This window comes from Meriones unguiculatus, chromosome 8 (assembly GCF_030254825.1).
Source record: "Meriones unguiculatus strain TT.TT164.6M chromosome 8, Bangor_MerUng_6.1, whole genome shotgun sequence".
NCBI lineage: Eukaryota > Metazoa > Chordata > Mammalia > Rodentia > Muridae > Meriones > Meriones unguiculatus.
The window spans coordinates 66,086,882-66,103,501 of NC_083356.1; the positions used below are offsets into that span (position 1 = coordinate 66,086,882).

The 16,620-nt window shown below is 54.1% G+C and overlaps 4 protein-coding genes across 11 annotated transcripts; 3 read left to right on the plus strand and 1 right to left on the minus strand.

Annotated features, from left to right (window-relative positions):
• Window positions 1-39: 39 nt before the first annotated feature.
• Rnf208 (ring finger protein 208) lies at window positions 40-2,028 on the minus strand. The gene is made up of 2 exons (XM_021651159.2): window positions 1,802-2,028; window positions 40-1,529 (listed from the first exon to the last, which is right to left on the minus strand). Exon 2 carries the CDS (start codon window positions 1,004-1,006, stop codon window positions 209-211), a length of 798 nt encoding a protein of 265 aa, XP_021506834.1. The 5' UTR covers window positions 1,007-1,529; window positions 1,802-2,028; the 3' UTR covers window positions 40-208.
• Window positions 1,900-5,415, plus strand: Cysrt1 (cysteine rich tail 1). Of its 5 annotated transcripts, XM_060389629.1 has the most exons (5): window positions 1,900-2,035; window positions 2,822-3,112; window positions 3,891-4,096; window positions 4,216-4,376; window positions 4,729-5,415. In XM_060389629.1, the coding sequence occupies exon 5, from the start codon at window positions 4,737-4,739 to the stop codon at window positions 5,166-5,168; it is 432 nt and encodes a 143-aa protein (XP_060245612.1). In that variant the 5' UTR covers window positions 1,900-2,035; window positions 2,822-3,112; window positions 3,891-4,096; window positions 4,216-4,376; window positions 4,729-4,736; the 3' UTR covers window positions 5,169-5,415. The 5 variants fall into 5 exon arrangements, with proteins under 5 accessions (XP_060245612.1, XP_060245608.1, XP_060245610.1 ...); XM_060389625.1 differs by lacking the exon at window positions 4,216-4,376; XM_060389627.1 differs by lacking the exon at window positions 4,216-4,376 and having other exon boundaries at window positions 3,946-4,096.
• Window positions 5,416-7,462: 2,047 nt separating this feature from the next.
• On the plus strand, window positions 7,463-7,955 carry Rnf224 (ring finger protein 224). Its single transcript, XM_021651092.1, is given in 3 exon segments — window positions 7,463-7,789; window positions 7,792-7,873; window positions 7,876-7,955. Coding segments are annotated over 3 exon segments (489 nt in total).
• A 1,675-nt stretch (window positions 7,956-9,630) lies between these two features.
• On the plus strand, window positions 9,631-14,947 carry Slc34a3 (solute carrier family 34 member 3). 4 transcript variants are annotated; one of them, XM_021651154.2, is made up of 13 exons: window positions 9,631-9,711; window positions 10,446-10,569; window positions 10,805-10,891; window positions 11,330-11,458; window positions 11,539-11,682; window positions 11,759-11,870; window positions 11,957-12,152; window positions 12,311-12,400; window positions 12,529-12,616; window positions 12,696-12,863; window positions 12,951-13,067; window positions 13,143-13,267; window positions 14,318-14,947. In XM_021651154.2, the coding sequence occupies exons 2-13, from the start codon at window positions 10,485-10,487 to the stop codon at window positions 14,780-14,782; spliced, it is 1,806 nt and encodes a 601-aa protein (XP_021506829.1). In that variant the 5' UTR covers window positions 9,631-9,711; window positions 10,446-10,484; the 3' UTR covers window positions 14,783-14,947. The 4 variants fall into 4 exon arrangements, with proteins under 4 accessions (XP_021506829.1, XP_021506830.1, XP_060245614.1 ...); XM_021651155.2 differs by having other exon boundaries at window positions 9,643-9,711; window positions 10,443-10,569; XM_060389631.1 differs by lacking the exon at window positions 9,631-9,711 and adding an exon at window positions 9,729-9,774.
• Window positions 14,948-16,620: the final 1,673 nt, after the last annotated feature.

The window sequence follows — 16,620 nt, forward strand, 5'->3', positions numbered from 1 at the left end:
TAGCCCACAGGAGTAAGCTCCAACCAGTGAACAAGTGCAAACTTTGGCAAAGAGTTTTAATGGCAAAGTTGGCTGCAGCGACAATGCCACGTGGGGTAGGGCCAGTAGCCACAGGTGGGCAAGAAAGGGTCAGCGGGCAACAGGACAGGGCCAGTTCCCTGAAGAAGCGGCGAGCGAGGGCCGGCAGGCAGTGGTTGGCAAGTGGATACTACATGATGGAACAGGCAGATAGCGGGTTCCGCACATGGCAGGTGCATGCAGCCCCACAGTACTGCCGGAAGGTCTGGTAGCAGCTGCCTTCAGATTCACCTCCCCACTGGCCACCGGATGGGGCAGTCAGGGCTTCAGGTGGCAAGCGGCTCAGGATGGATGTGTTGACAGCCAGTGCAGCCAGGCCATAGTCAGTGAAGAGTACAGTCTCACGGTGGCAGGTGGGACAAGAGATGAACTTGTACTTAGGGCAAGACTCGTAAAGAATCTGCAGGCACTGCTCACAAACAGAGTGCAGGCAAGACAGCACACGGGGCCGCCGCTGAGTAACGTTGTATGTGTGCCCACAGGTAGGGCATTCCAGGGGCTCACCTGCTATCACTGGCCCAGATGATGAAGGTGCAGAGGCTGTTGGGCTGGGTCGAATCACATATTGATTTACAATGACCTCATCCACTGGTGCCACCCGGGGGAAACCCAACTCAGAACTGCCCTTTCGGGGCCGCCTTGGCAAGGGTGGAGTGTGGGATGCTCCTTCCAAAGTAGGCATGTCCCCCCCACATGCCTGGTTGACAATGATCTCTGTGTCTGAGGGCCAAGCACGCTTGGGTGCCAGGGTGGGAGTTGGCCTGGGTGCAGGTGGGAAGCAGGGGGTGGCCGCCTGGAGCTCAGGGAACTTTTCAGGGTGGACAATCTTCATGGCCTCCATTTTGAGGATGACATGGGGGCCTTTCAGGCAGGACATGAGGAGGCCCGGCCATCCACTGCCCACCTCGGGCCCAGGGTCAGCTGGCATCCGGCTTTCTACAGTCACACCGGAGGTTGGCACAGGTGGGGGTGTTGGGTGGGGCCGTGGGGGAAGAGAAGGGGCTGCATCCTGGTCCTGCCAGGCCTGTTGAGGACCCCGGTCACTTGGTAGACTACAAGGGGCAGCGGGTGACAGCTTGGAGGGCAGCCCCCCTCCCAGTGGCCACAATGGCTTATCTGGTTCAGTCCGAAGAGGAGGAAGAGGAGGGGGAGGGGGAAGCAGGCGGGGACAAGGGGGTATGGGAGGCTGTCTTGGGCTGTGGGGCTCACCCAGGGGCTCACCCAGGGTCTCTGTCTGCTGAGGCTGGCAAGGGGGCGTGGAGGGACCTCCTCCTGTAGCAGAGGTCAGCAGTCCCTGGGCCGGGACATCTGGGCAGGCAGGGGCTAGGTGGGCCCCATGGCTCCAGGACAGGGCGCCCAGGGAAGGCAGCTAGCCTGATCCCTGGCTGCCGGAGGACCTGGGCTGCAGGCTTCGCGGCAACAGCAACGGAGAGGCCTGCACCAGGCCTGAGCTGCAAGTGAGAGATAGCGTGAGGGCAGCACCGGGTCCACCTCACTCTCGCCCTCGCCTCCACCCTGCACAAAGGACAGGGTGCCCGACCTCTGACCCTGACCTCATCCGTGGGATACAAGTCGCCACGATGCTCTGAACACAACCCCCTCCCCAGTATACTCTCCGAGGCCGGGCTCACTGTCGGGAGGACTGACCCTATGAGAATGGGAAGGGATGATGTGTCTGACCCCCGCCCTTCCTCCCCTCCCCCCTCCCCCCCTCCCGGCTCACCTGCCCCAGCCTGGCGTTCCCTGGCTGCGCCGCCGCAGCAGCAGAACAGAGGTTGTCTCAAAGGCAGGCCCGGATGCGGCGCTCGCACCTTGGCTCTCCCGCTCTAGGGGCTCCGGTAGCTCCAGCGGCGACCTCCGGTGATGGCCGGAGCAGGCGACACCCAGGGGCACGAGCTGGTGCTGGACGCAAGACTCGGCACGGCGACGGCGGCGGCGGCGGCGGCGGCAGGGGCAGGTGCGTGCGGAGCGTGGCGCGTTCTGCGGCGGAGGCGCGGGGACCGCAGTGCGCGCGGCGCCCGCCCGCGCCCGCAGCGCCACCCCCCGTCTGGGGACCCGCGCGGGGTCCACGGGGCGGGGCCAGTCTCCCTGCCGCCCCTTGATCCACGCCTGGCCTGGCGTCTGCTCTCCGTGTTGAACCTCCCAGCTACCTAGAGGTGGTCAGAATCCCCATGTCCCCAATATTCCTTCCCTCTTGGATGAGCCACGAGGGGACAAATCTTTCACCGAATTTTGTTAAGGGAAACCTTCACGTTTTGTTCCTTCACATTTTGAGCCTCACAATGCCCGCGCAGGAGTTCCAGCGTTCCACCTGTGTCTTGGCTGCCTTTCGAGCTCACACCAAACCCCGACACACCCCCTGTGTGAACGCCGGGTGTTTTACAATTCACTGACATATCCACACTGCACCAGGATTCGTCAGAAAGGCGATATGATAGCAAAAGGGATAGGGGGTTAAGCAGATACCAGAAGAGTGGACAGAGGAAGCTGGGGCAGTCACGAGGAAGCTCAGAGGGTTCTGACCGGAGGTGAAGAGTTGGAAATACCTGAACAGGCTGGCAGTCCATGTGTAGGGTGGAGGGCCCACTGAGCACACTCACCTGCCTAGGGTGGGGTAGCCCTTTCTTGTATCTTATCAGGTCAGCACGTGCTTCTTTGTCTCACAATTATGTACTAAACTGACCCCACCCAACAGAGGCCCCATTCCTTTCTTCTTCCTCCTACCTGGTCCTCTTCTACCTAGGCTACACCTTTGCCTCACGGGAACCCTCCATGAGGAAAGGACAACGGATATGCTGATGACCAGGGTGTTTACATATCCAGAATGCCATCCTCTACCCTCTCATGTCTACCATACCCGTGACCAACATTGAGTCCTGTGTCTGACCCTGGACAGTCCAGATTTTCTTCAGGCCAGCTCCTTTCTGTACAATTCGACGAATGGGAACAGTGTTCTTGGTGAGCCAAAGCTGGGCCAGACTTTACAGTTCTGTGGCACCAAGGGCCTACATCAGGACTCCTTCAGCAAGACCAGGTGAGAGAATGGGTCCAGGTGTAGGGATGTAGAGGGGAGGCATTTCATGGGGTCCTAGCATGATATTGGGGCAACTCAGGTAGCTGTGGCCAGAGAAAGGAATGAGCCTTCTGGAAGGGCTTGACCCACCCACTCAGCATGGCCACCTACGGCCCCACCCTCTGCCCAGGGTCCCACCTCGTGAAATGAAGGCACGCCCCGTGGGAGAATAAGGCTTCCCCTCCAAGTTGTTCTGAGCTGAATGGTGCAAGCCAAGGATCCATCTAAACCCCGTCTTTAGGAAATCCTGGAGCGCGGAGGCTTCTGGGGAATTAAGTTTCGAAACCACTGGGCACCTCGGCCGTTTTTACGCATGCTCGCGGCTAGGGGTGGAGTCTACAGGGATGGTGGGCAAGATTAAGGGTGCTTATTCAATGAGCTTTGTTTTCCACCTCTTAAGCATGTTTCCCCCCAGACTCACTTATTGCTAGCATTCATGTCTTGGCCTGCCTGACCGGCTCTACAAAGGCTGCTCCCCCACAGTCATTCTTCATGCCCCCTAAGGGCAACGAGGTAAAGCTGCAAAAGCAGAGGGTGCCAGATCCAAGAATGGGGGCTGGAAACGGAAAAACTTTAGGGAGCTTTCACCCCAAATCACCAACACAGGGAAACTGCAGTTTCAGAAATGAGTTGAAAATGTCACTTGTGTTTTAAGTCCGTGTCACCAACTGTAAGATGGTTGTGTCAAACGTTTTTGTTGTTGTTGTTGTTGTTTTGTTTTGTTTTGTTTTAATATTAGGAAACTGGACAATCCTCCACGTAGTCTAAATCACTTGTGTTCTCAAACGTCCTAGTATCTGCTGGTTGTGGGCAGTAGGTGACAAGGAGGAACTCTGAACAGTGACTGTAGAGATGTGAGCAATGACTGGGTAACCCAGCCCATCTGAAGGCCCCAGAATCTGAATGCCTGCCTTCACTTCCTTTCTGAGGCCATGACCCAAGGAGGTAAGGCATGCTCAGATAAATCATGATTGAGTCACCCCAAATTGGCAAATGCCCTTTAGAGGCCAAATCTTGGCCTCCACCCATCTGGGAATGAGGGGTGACTGGCTGCTGTGCTCTAGTTGTTAAGGCTTCTTTGGATCTTGGGAACCCCATCTTTGAGCTCCGCCCCAAGGCCCCACCCCTATCTAGGAGGGAAAAGGCACTTGCTGGTAGCTCTACTCACAGGCACTGGGAGCTGGAACTGGAGGACTAGGAGACATACTGCTGCTGCTTGCTGCAGGTGAGTCCTTGTGCAGAGACTGACCTGCACTTAGAGGTACCTCCTGGACAGCCCCTGCTCTCCCTTGGACCGCTCACTAGTGCCTCTTAGCCTTTTGTCTCCATTCCCAGCTGTATCCTGGAGCATTTCTTGGACACTTGGTGGAGGGCAGCAACTGGGTACTTGGGTCTACCTCCAAGACACATAGGCCTTGCACACATTCTGGTGCCTCCACATCTGCACATAGATGCCTCACTGATATGGCTTTCCACAGGGCGGATTCCTACTAAATAGGTGTCTTCTTAGGCTACAAACTCTCCAGCAGCTTTTCTCTTACCTGAGTCCATATAAGTGTCTCTGCTCACCCCTGCAGCCTGGGCCATGGACCCCCATGAGATGGTCATGAAGAATCCATATGCCCACATCAGCATCCCTCGGGCTCACCTGCGGTCTGACCTGGGGCAGCAGTTAGAAGAGGTTCCGGCTTCATCTTCCTCCTCTGAGATTCAGCCTCTGCCTTCAGGAACCTGTACCCCAGAGCCAGCGGGCCTCTTGCAAACTGCTGAAGCCCTGGGGCCCAAAGGTATCAAGGGCGTCAAGGGTACTGCTTCTGAACAGGGCCAGCAGACCTGGCAGTCACCCTGCAATCCCTATAGCAGTGGGCAACGTCCGTCAGGACTGACTTATGCTGGCCTGCCACCTGTAGGGCGTGGTGATGATATTGCCCACCACTGCTGCTGCTGCCCTTGCTGCTCCTGCTGCCACTGTCCGCGATTCTGCCGTTGTCACAGCTGCTGTTGTGTGGTCTCCTAGCCTAACTGTCCAACCTCCAGGGCTGTGAGACCCAGGCCTCTGCTCAATGCCAAAGTGGTGCTGGACTTCAGGAGCAGCCATTGTCATGGGCATCAGCCACTTCCTGCCCTGGACAGGGGAGCCTGTTCACCAGGAAGGTTCAGCTGGAGCCCTCTGGAATAGGGTTTCAGCCATTAGCCATTTTGGCAGCAACAGGGACACCCTTCACTTCTTGCAAGACTTTGGCAATAAAGCAGGGTGAGCATTGTGCCAGTGACTCCTTTTTTCCTAAGGGCCTGTTTGGGAGAGGGTCCCAGTCAGGACAACTACTTTTGCCTCCAACACACACAAACAGGCTTCCAGACTCTGTGGGATCTTCCAGAGACTGGAAAGCCACTATCTCATGACAATTATAATTTAGGGCCTTGCAGGTCTCAATCTGCCCAGGGGCCAGTTCCCTGTAAAGCTGAGATAGTAAACAAGGCTAACCTGGAGTCACAAGGCAAGAGGGTGCTATACATGCCATTGTAGGGGACCCCAAGAAAATACTCTGGGGAAGGATCAGGTTGGAGGATTGTTGGCGGGTGGGGCTGGTGTTTGCAGGTTTCAGGGAGTGGGAGCTCAGGATGCAGGGCCCAGAACCCAGCCCAGTGTGAGTCACCTCCCAGCCTCAGCCAGGTTTGTTTCTGGTTTCCCACAAAATGTAATTTCTAAAATCTAGAGCTCTGCTGCATAATGATTTCGAGTGATATGTACTATGCCTTGAAGATGAGACAGGAAAGGGCTGAGAAGAGTGCTTTCTTCTTTTCGGTCCAAGCAGTGTAAGATGCCTGTTGGGGGCCATGTATAAGATGCCAGGGGAGGGAGTGTGCAAGGAGGCCGGCTCTGGAAGCCTGGTGTTTCCGGGGTAGGGCAGAGCCACAGCACCACATGAAGGAGGAAGAAGAGCTGGCCCCACAAGACAAACGAGTCCTCCAGAAGCTGGTCCTCCCTTGATGCAGAGACAGGTCACACAAGAGGGCAGGCTAGATGTGTCAAGGGCTCCAGGTATGGGCAGATAGGTCACTGCCCTGACTCTCCTTTCCAAGCTCTTTGTCCCCGGTTCCAGTGAAGGCCAGCACAGGAACCTGTTTGACCAGTCTTAAAGGCAGCCAGTCTGCCAAGGGGTAAAAGAGTGGATAAAAGTGAGTAAGGAGGGCTGGTCTGCTCTCAGCTTTCTCCTAGCAACCCTGTGTGCAGTCCTAGGGGCCCTGCCAACAAAAATGGGTCTCCCTAGTTCTGCGATCTCTCCAGTCCTTGTTACAGAGAACACTGACCCCCACTTTCCTGAACTGTCTCCCTGGACTATTGCAAAGGCTAAAGGTCAGATGGACAGTCAACTGAGAGGTGCTTTCAATGGGCTGGGGAGTGCTTTGAGGGTGATGGTTGTGTGAGGCAGATCATCACACATTGTGTTTGAGTGCCATCTTAGGGCCAATGGGCTGGCTACTGCCTGTGACATAACAGGATAGATGCCAAGAAGTGGCACAAATTATCAAGGATATGCATGCACCCTACTCTGGAGCTGCTGGGGGTGGGGGCAGGCTCCCTGGAAGTGATATGAGCCCAAGGCTGAAGAGGGGCATCTTCAGGCCAAAGCAGGAAGATATTACAGTGGGGGATTGGGTGAGAAGAGTAAGGACTTGTGCCCGGGAGGACTCAAACACTGAGGACATCCAGGATGGAGAATGACAAAGCCAAATCTCTAAGCTTTATTGTTTAAAGAGTAGTCTGGGCAACATCCTTTATGCAGGGGGCTGGCTCACCTTATCTCTGGTCCAGTGGGTGGTGCTTCAGATCCAGTTACAGGCCTTTGTGGCTGAAAGGGGAGCCCACTCTACTTGATGCAGCCAGCACCTGCCTCCTGCCATCTTGCCTGTGTGGCCAGGAATGCAAGCCCAAGGAGGGAGCCATGAGGTGTCCATGGTCCCCACCCCCTCCTCCTACAATCCTCTGGCTGGGAATTGCTTTCCAGTGGAATGGATGCAGGTAAGAACCCTGGGGTTCAAGAAGGCTAGGCGTGGGGGCAAGCAGGAGGTCTCAGCAGTGGGATAGGGTGCTGTTTCAGCCAATGGCCACAGAAACAAGAGATAGGTCCAGACTTTGTGATAGCCCAAGGCTACCATCTTCCCTCCAGATGTTCAGGCATTTACTGTCCATGGCCCTGGCTTCTGTCTTCTGGGAAGGTGAGCATGGGCCAGACTGTCACATAGGTGAGCAGAGGTGGACTGTAGCTTGTGCTGTTGCCCTGTTGGCTCCCTCGCACTTTCCCTAGGATGTTGCAGCCTGAAGGTGCCCAAGGCTTGGAGGAGGGGGCAGCCTTGAGAGCCTCATGGAATGACTGCATCATCTGCTACTCTGCCTACGACCTCTCAGTACACTTGCCTCGCTGCCGCCTCTATTGTGGTCACACCTTCTGCCAGGCGTGCGTGCGGTGCCTGGACACTCCAGCCTATGAACAACACTGGATCCCCTGCCCACAGTGCCACCAAAATACCTCTATGCCCGGGGGAGGGGTGACCATGTTGGACTTGGACCTGGCTGCCTTCCTGGCAGTTAAAGCTGAAAGGGAAGCATCAAGAATAGAAGTCAGGTCCTCTGTCCCCCTCAAAAGGTCCTCTGTCCCCTCAAAGTCAGCACTGCCATCACTTCGAAGCCAGCGGGACTCTACCCCACCTTGGGCCCCAATTCCACTTTCCTCAGCCTGGATGCTGCTGCTGGGGCTGGGGAGGACTGTGATGGTATTCCCCTGGGAACCCTGAAGTCTAAGTTCTGGCTATCTTCACCCCCACAAAGGAAACTGTATTTAGTAGCTTGCCTGCCTTGGAGCCACTGATCATACACAGTGCAAACAGATCACCCTGCTGGCAGGTCATCCTTCTTATAGTCTTACATGGCCCAACATAGTGATTTCACCCTTGACCAGAAACATTTTAGGCCATAGCTTAAGGTCAGAGTCAATGGCCATGGTACCTACCATAAGACTCCACAGTAGGCTGGTGACCTCCCAGTATACTGGCCTAGATTTCCCTACCCCAAGCTAGTTTGATTTTGTTTGGCTAGCCAACATCTGACTGGTTGTCTCTGTTACCTATAAACCAAGGACTCAGCTCAGAGAATGGATCAAGAGTCTGTGGGGGTGAGTGCAGGGACCTTGACAGGGCCAGGCTATGGTTGTATGTGAGTAGCTGGTATCAGAGCAGGTCTTCCTTTTTGTAAACATCCAGAGGTATGAGCTAGGAGGGAGGGAAAGTTACCTCCTCTATCCCTGGAATCTCACGTGTTACCATCTATTTGACAATGGTCACTGAGCTCCTACTATGAGTCATGCACTGTTAGAGGAGGGTCTGCTGCAGCACAAAGCTATGTCTTTGACAGGCACTCAAGAAGGATGCCATAGATGGCTAGTTCTGACAAGGGGTCTTGCCTAACGTCTCACAGCTTCTTATCCTATCTCAAGACTCCCAGTTCCATTCTGTCACTTGTGACTGGTACACATTACTGACAACCCCCAGGCCAAAGCTGTAAGCCTTCATCCCTCTAGAAAGAGCTGTATCCAGGAGCCCCTGTGAAGGACCTCCTGGGCAGTGGATGTAGGATGGGAGGAAAGAGAATTTGCTGAATAGACTTTGAGAAGCCTCCTTTCCTGGGCAAAGTCCCTCAAAGCAGCCAGGGACAAGGCTGGACAGTGTGCAGAAAGGGGTGCTGGAACTAGCAGGGCCCCTGGGGAAACGGCCTGCAGGAGAGGGCCCAGTCATCCTAGGGGCTGGAAAGGGCCTGGTCGAGAAAAAGGGACATTTCAAATGCATGTGGGGACAGGATGGCACTCTGCTGGGAAAAGATACTCAGACAGGCCAGGCAATGAGCTCTGCCCTCCGCCTTCTATCTTCTTTGCAGATAGAGACTCCATGCCTGGACCCCCTGCTGGCTTCCACAGAAAGCCCTTCTGGATCTGGCCCCACCCTTAACTAAGATTTTAATCTGCTGACCTCAGAGCCTGGGTGCCTTCCTAGGCCACCTGAGGAAATCTGTCTTCCATACCCACCTGGTATAAAGGGCTTCCCTCTTGCCTCTGTCAGGTGCAGTGATGACCATGATAAGGTTTGCAGGGGTCGGAGGAACACAGAAGGAGGAGGGCAACTTTCTCATTGGGTCCCTAGGCAGCCCCAGCCAGAATGACAGCATCTTGCCTGGGTGGTGGAGAGTGTCCATTAAATGTATCAGATACCTACTGATGGCTGCAGTGTCTAGCTCTATCATGCTCCTGGCTAGATGTTGCCCATCTCTGGAAGAAGTTCTACCCCAAGACAGTTGGGCTGGGGGCTCAGAACATCTAGTCCTAGGATGACAAGAATCTGAATAAGGCCTTAGGGCCAGGCAGGGTCTCCCCTTGGGGGCCCCAGCTCCTGGGTAAACATTAATGGGGCTCCACACACAGCAAGTCATGTGCGCACCAGGCAGATCTTTGACCTGCAGCTGTTCCTGCTGTGCCTCCTCCCGCTGGTGCCCCTCACCACACAGGCAGGTAGGAGCTCCTAGAACTAGACCAGGCTCTAGGACACTGAGACCAGAACTAAGTGACCAACAGGTCCACGGTTGGGGCAACATTCTGAACTTTAGGGAAAGTGAAAAGAGCCTAGGTGCAGGCCGGAGGGAGGGCACACAAAGGACCCCTGGGTCTGAGCCCACCCACTAGGGAAAGGGCCAAGGTAGAGTAGGATTCTAAGAGTTCCAGACCCAGACACCCATGGGTCTGCTGCCCAGAGGGTCCAGACATGGACAATGGGCTCTCAAGCCCTGCTCCTAAGTGTGTGGGGTGTGGGGCTCTTATCAAGCAAAGACGTCATTTGTTTGGTATCAAATACCAAAGTCTAAGCTGGGACCATCTGCAGTGTCCTTACTGACACTTTATAGAAGAAATTCCAGGGTTCTCAGGCTAGTGACTACTTCCTGCCAGGGCCCCAGAACCCTGTACCCTCAGTCAGCTGTCAAACTTTCTTCCAGCTAAGGCCAGTGAGAGAGCAGAGGAGCTGGTGGCCCCTTCTTCTGCCTCCTGAAAGTAGACTGGGCTGGCCTGATAACCACCTGAGGTCACTGTAGCCATCTGTCTGTGGTCAGAGGAAAGAGAAAGCCACCAAGACGTGCACAGTGGGGGTTGCAGCTGAAGTTTCAGGTCAGGGGCCTAACTTTAGCCTGCTTGGTAGGATAGAGGATAGAGTAGAAGGAAAGACCAATTCTTACCTGCCCTGCCCTCAGCAGATCTAGGATTGGGCCTTGGTCTTTCTGTACTCAAAATCCATGCCGAATTCCCTCGCTGCTGGCCACGTCCCCAACCCTACTCTGGATGTGATTGACCTGGTGGACTGGAGTCTGAGAAATGCAGGTATCTGGTGCCCCAGGGCTCCTACCTCTTGACAGCTGCACTGGACACAGTGAGGTTTCTCTAGCTTTCCTCTTAAAAGGACCAAGGGGTTTCCTCACACCTCTGGCCTGAACCAGACTCACTGGAACCCTTTCCCCTCTCTGCTTCTGTGTCCTACCCCCTTTCACCTCTTGCTTCCTTTTCTCCTCCTCCTTGGGGGTTCTACAAACAGCCCTACTTTACTTGACCCCTGCAGGGACCTCCAGTTCTGTCCCAGGCTTGGAGGAGGGAGGTGCAGAACCCTGGGCCTTCTCTCAGCTGAAGAACATTGGCCAACTGAAAGGTAGGACTCAGAGTGATGAGACAGCATGCAGGCAGGCCCCTGGCTTCCCATTTTCCTGCAGAGTATAGTCTAGATTTAACAGAACACACCTCATAGAAACCCACATTGATCTGCTTGAGACAACCCTTCTTCCAGCCTCTTGTCCTCTTACTCCCTGCTGTTGGCTCCAATTCTGAGACTCCCCCTTCAAGGTCATGGGCTTAGCCACATAGCAAAGGACAAAGGGAGGACAGAGGAGGGGATACAGACTCTGCCCTAGGAAAAGAACACAAGGGAAGACATGGGTTTCTGCCCAATGGGACAGAAGGGAGACCCTGTGCTCTGCCTGAGAGGTGATGGGAAACATGGTCCCTGTTCTCAGGAAGCAAAGTGGGGGCAGGGTGCTGCTGCTGGGCAGTAGCCGGCTAGTTTAAATATAATCCTATCCTGTGTCCCCAGAGGTCAGCAAGGCCAGCAGGCTCTGCCAAGTGGTTATCAGCTTCCTCAAGGCATGTGGACTCCTGGGAAGTCTCTACTTTTTCATCTGTTCCCTGGATATCCTCAGCTCTGCCTTCCAGCTTCTAGGCAGTGAGTGACAGGTGGGAGGTCAGGATGGGGTTGGGAAGTCAGCATTTTACAGCCTTGTTGTATCTCTCTGTGGGGAACAGGCAAAATGGCTGGAGAAATTTTCAAGGACAATGTGGTGCTGTCCAACCCTGTGGCTGGCTTGGTTGTTGGTGTGCTGGTCACAGTCCTTGTACAGAGTTCCAGCACATCTTCCTCTATCGTGGTCAGCATGGTGGCCTCTAAGTGTGAGTGTTCTTCTCATCCCCAGGGCAGTGGTGGGTGGGTTGGTGAACAGGAAGTGCTGAAATGGCATCCCTACAGTGCTGACTGTCCAGGTATCTGTGCCTATCATCATGGGCGTCAATGTGGGCACATCAATCACCAGTACCCTGGTCTCAATGGCGCAGTCAGGGGATCGGGATGAGTTTCAGAGGTGAGTCAGGGCTGATGGGCAGGCTGGGTCTGTCTTAGCCTCAGTGGAGGCTGCTCAGACAGACAACCTGCCCTGTGTAACTGCAGGGCCTTCAGCGGCTCAGCTGTTCATGGCATCTTCAACTGGCTCACAGTGTTGGTATTGCTGCCACTGGAGAGTGCTACAGCAGCATTAGAGAGGCTGAGTGAGCTGGCCCTGGGTGCTGCTAGCCTGCAGCCAGGGGGACAGGCCCTCTACATCCTCAAGGCACTGACGCAACCTTTCACACACTTCATCATCCAGGTGAGGACAGATGTGCCGTAGGAAGGTGCCAGCCCTTGGCTGATGAGGAGCAGGTGGCAAAAGTTCTATCCTGGATGGGGACAGAAGAGGGTTTAGGCTGGTAACTGGCTGGGGAATAGGAGTGCAAGACACATAATCATGCCTCCTCTGTCTACCAGCTGGATAGCAGCATGATTACCAGCAGTGCTACCCGCAACAGCACTAACAGCAGCCTGATTAAGCAATGGTGTGGCATCAGGGGGAAGATGGTGAGGTGCCTCTCACTCTATCCCTCATTTGGCCTCTGACCTCTGAATCATCCCACCCACTTGATCTTGAGCTTTCTGAGCTCTGCCTGCCTCCTGTGAGCATGTCCTGAATTCTCCCTATCCCTCAGCCCCAGGGAAGCAGTGAGGACTCTGGCATCTTCAACCCCTGCACAGAAAGGAACATCTCAGCATCTGCAGAGGAGAATAAAGTGCCCTGTGAGTATCTCCACCAGTCCCACACCTAACCTTCTAGGTGCTCTGACATTCTCTTGTTCACCAACCTGCCCTTCAACAGGCCATCACCTGTTTGTGGGCTCAGAACTCACAGACCTGGCTGTGGGCTTCATCCTGCTGGCTGGCTCTCTGCTGGTGTTGTGTGCCTGCCTGGTCCTCCTTGTTAAGCTGCTCAACTCTGTGCTGCAGGGCCGCATTGCACAGGCTGTGAGAACTGTCATCAATGCAGGTAGGTATGAGGAGGTCCTGGACCTGGGATGCAGGACAAGGCAGGGATTTAAGAATGACTCAGCACCCCTGCAACACACACTTGCAGATTTTTCCTTCCCCTTTGGCTGGCTCAGTGGCTACTTGGCCATCCTTGCCGGTGCAGGCCTAACCTTCTTGCTTCAGAGCAGTAGTGTCTTCACAGCAGCCATTGTGCCTCTCATGGGTAAGCAAAAGTGGGCACTAGGCTTGGGGTTGGGGGAGCTGGGAGGGACCTCCTGGTAACCTTTCATTCCTCCAGGGGTTGGGGTGATCAATCTGGAACGAGCCTACCCCCTCTTCCTGGGCTCCAACATTGGCACCACCACCACAGCCCTGCTAGCTGCCCTGGCCAGTCCTGCAGACATGTTGCTTACTGCAGTCCAGGTACTTCCTTCAACCATTTTCCTGTTCCCAGCACTGCTCAGGCTGGCTTGGGCTCCGCAGACTCCTACCACAAGCCTTCAGCCCTACTTCCCAGGCCCAGGGGGACATTGCAGGCACCTCATAGCCCTAGCCCCAGTTCTTCCTTTCTAGGACTACTTTCCCAGAATGATCGGTGGTCATCTCATATTCGTTGTCCCTCTATCATTGGCAGCATTCCCAGATTCCCCTGAAGGACCACTGTTCCTCTGGGCCCCTCCATTCTGAACTCCTTGGTTGCTCAAGGGTAGTCCTCTGGTCCACACTTCCAATGTGACTGTTCCTAAATTCCTGTTCTTCCATGTATTAAGCTCACTAAAAAATGTCCTGTCTTTTCAGACTCCATCCTGGGGATGCCCCAGCTCAACTATGCTAGCTTAGTCATGCCACCTGAGATAAGACGTGATTCTACCTCTAGGTTGTCTCTCCCTAACACCAAATATCCCAGCTCTGTGTCTCACTCTTAGTCTTATTCAAGCTCTGACTCTCTAAATTACCTAGTCTTTGGTCCACTGCCCTGACTCTAGCTTCCCTCTGCCCATGACACAATCAGGTTCTGAAACCTTGGGTTGCACTGGCTGCTGCTCCTAGGGGGAAAAAATGAGCCTACCTCTCCCTACCTCCCACCTGCATCTTTGCCTCTGTATCACCTTTGTACACAGACCCTCCTGACCCTGCACCATCCTCCTCCAGACCTCTGCATTGTGCTTATTCACAAAAAGGCCATGTGTTGTGTTCCCTGCCCACCTCCCATTGTCTCTGACACCAGCAGGGATGTGCTGCCACACATGGGTGCTGGTGTAGACCCCTATCTCCTAAAATATGGGGAGGGTTGTATGGTGAACATGATCCTCCTCTGCTGTGCTAAGGGGTCTGTGTGAACCACTCTGCAGGACACAGCAGACAAGCTTTAGACTTGAGCAAAGTATGGAAAGGCATGGTTTCTAAAGAGCCCGGTGACCCATGTCCTGGGATCCAAGCTCCTCACCCGTTCTTGCCCTTCCTGCCTACCAGGTTGCTCTCATCCACTTCTTCTTCAACCTGGCTGGCATACTGCTGTGGTACCTGGTGCCTGTCCTGAGACTGCCCATTCCACTGGCCAAGCGCTTTGGAGAGCTGACCGCCCAGTACCGCTGGGTGGCCATCATCTACCTGCTATTCACTTTTCTGCTGCTGCCCCTGGCAGCTTTTGGACTTTCCCTGGCAGGGGTCTCAGTGCTGGCTGCAGTGGGGGGTCCTCTGGTGGGGCTAGTGCTCCTTATCATTCTGGTTAATGTCCTGCAAAGACACCAGCCATCTTGGCTGCCTCGCTGTCTTCGATCCTGGGCCTGGCTGCCACTCTGGCTCCATTCTCTGGAGCCCTGGGACCACCTGATGACTGGTTGTTGCCCCTGCAGGGCCTGCAGCAACTCTCATACGACCAGCAAAGTGGCTCACTGCTATGAGAACCCACAGGTCATAGCTTCCCAGCAGTTATGAAAAGTCAGTACCTGTAGCCTATCGACCCAGCTCCACCAGCTTCAAGGCACTTGGTGTCTGGGGAAACTGCCTACCAGTCTTCCCTGGGGCGAAGAGACAGGGCTCCACCTGGACTTCTTAGTCTCCTGCATCCTCTTCTTTGCAAATAAACGAGGCTATTACTGAGGAGTGTTGATCATCTCTCCCACGTTGAGTGGAGAAGGACAAGCAGCGCTATGCTGCCCCTAGCGGGAGACACGGGATTAGGGTCTCGGCAGGGCCACTGCTTGTTTATTTCTGTGGTAGCTGGTGACATGAGGCCTTCCGGCTGCTGAGAGCAGCCCGGGAAGGGTGGGCAGGGCAGAGAGCCCAAGTTCACGTCGAGATGGGGGCCTGACATCTACCAGCGATGGTTGTGAGGGAGCTGCAGTAAAGACTATGACTTCTACTGAGTTGTCCGAGAGGCTGAGTTTGAGTCCTGCCTGCAAGCTCGGTCAGGCATGGTCTCCCTAGCCGCCAGGGGGCACCCTTCATCCTTCAGGGATCCAAAACGCGGGTCTCTGACTATTGGCCCCAACCTCCGCAACCTTGGTGCCCAGACTTGTCCAGGAAGCCTGCTAGGACTTGCCCATCTAGGTGAAAGAATGTAAGGCCTAGATACCATTTTGTACTCCTGGGTGCCTAAGAAAGGACCTGGTAGAGGATGGGGCCCCGGTTGGGACTTCTGCCTTCCTCCTCCTTACCTCCTGCGGAACAGCTTGGTTTTCAAACTGAAAGGTTTGTCCTACAACCAACAGGTAACTGGACACCAGAGAAGAGGCAGAGAACTCTCATGGCCTCCTACAGTTTAAGGCCGCTTACAACCTTAATTCCACCCCTCCCACACCACCAAAGAAAACAACCTAAAACTCAGGCACTGGGTTATAGCAGTCAGACTCACAGAGGAACTGATCTTGGATTGACCAGGGATACCTTTTGGTCTGTTCATTACAGCTTTCAGGCACTTGACAACATCCAGCCTTTTAATGTTACAATATGATATTGCCTTTTGCAAAGCTCACGATCCAGAACTGTGTGATTGCGTTGCAACAAAGAAATAAAACCCTCACTTTAAAAAAATTTTTGAGGGGGCTGGAGAGATTAAGAGGTTAAGAGCACTGGCTGCTCTTCCAAAGGTCCTGAGTTCAATTCCAGCAACCACATGGTGGCTCACAACCATCTATAATAAGATCTGGTGCCCGATTCTGGCATGCATGTGTATATGCTGACAGAACATTGTATACATAATAAATAAATATTAAAAAAGAAACATTAAAAATTTTTTTGAATTGTTTATTTAATGTACATTAGTGTTCCACTTGCTTGTTTGTGTGTCAGATCCCCTGGAACTGAAGTTGTAAACAGTTGTGAGTTGCCATGTGGGTGCTGGGATTTGAGTGCAGGTCCTCTGAAAGAAAAATCAGTGCTCTTAACCGCTGAGCCATCTCTCCAGCCCAACCATCAGTGTTTTAAGTAAGTTCACCAGTTTGAGTTGTTTCATTTATAACTACCTTGCCCACATGTGGTCTACAAGACACATCATTGTAAATTTCTTGGCACAAAACCTTTGCCAGTGCTTCCCACCTCCAAGTTTACCTAGCCGGACTCTGTGGGTATGCCAGTCAGGGAGATGAAGCCTGTGAGAGCCTCTAGAGCGATCCATTTATTGCCATAGGTTCTATCCTTGTTTTGTTTGTTTGATTAGATTTGTTTTATGCACCAGTGGTGCATGTTACGTACTGCACCATATGTGCCTGGTGCAATTAGAGGTCAGGAGTCAGATCACTTGGATGGATGAATGGTTGTGAACCGCCAAACTT

Bases quoted from the DNA above. Each gene is read 5' to 3' on its own strand.
- Rnf208 (XM_021651159.2), bottom strand. From the start codon at position 1,006: ATGCCAGCTGACCCTGGGCCCGAGGTGGGCAGTGGATGGCCGGGCCTC.
- Slc34a3 (XM_021651154.2), top strand. From the start codon at position 10,485: ATGCCGAATTCCCTCGCTGCTGGCCACGTCCCCAACCCTACTCTGGAT. The intron at 10,892-11,329 runs GTAGGACTCAGA...CTGTGTCCCCAG, and splicing joins GAACATTGGCCAACTGAAAG to AGGTCAGCAAGGCCAGCAGG. The intron at 12,153-12,310 runs GTGAGGACAGAT...TCTGTCTACCAG, and splicing joins TCACACACTTCATCATCCAG to CTGGATAGCAGCATGATTAC.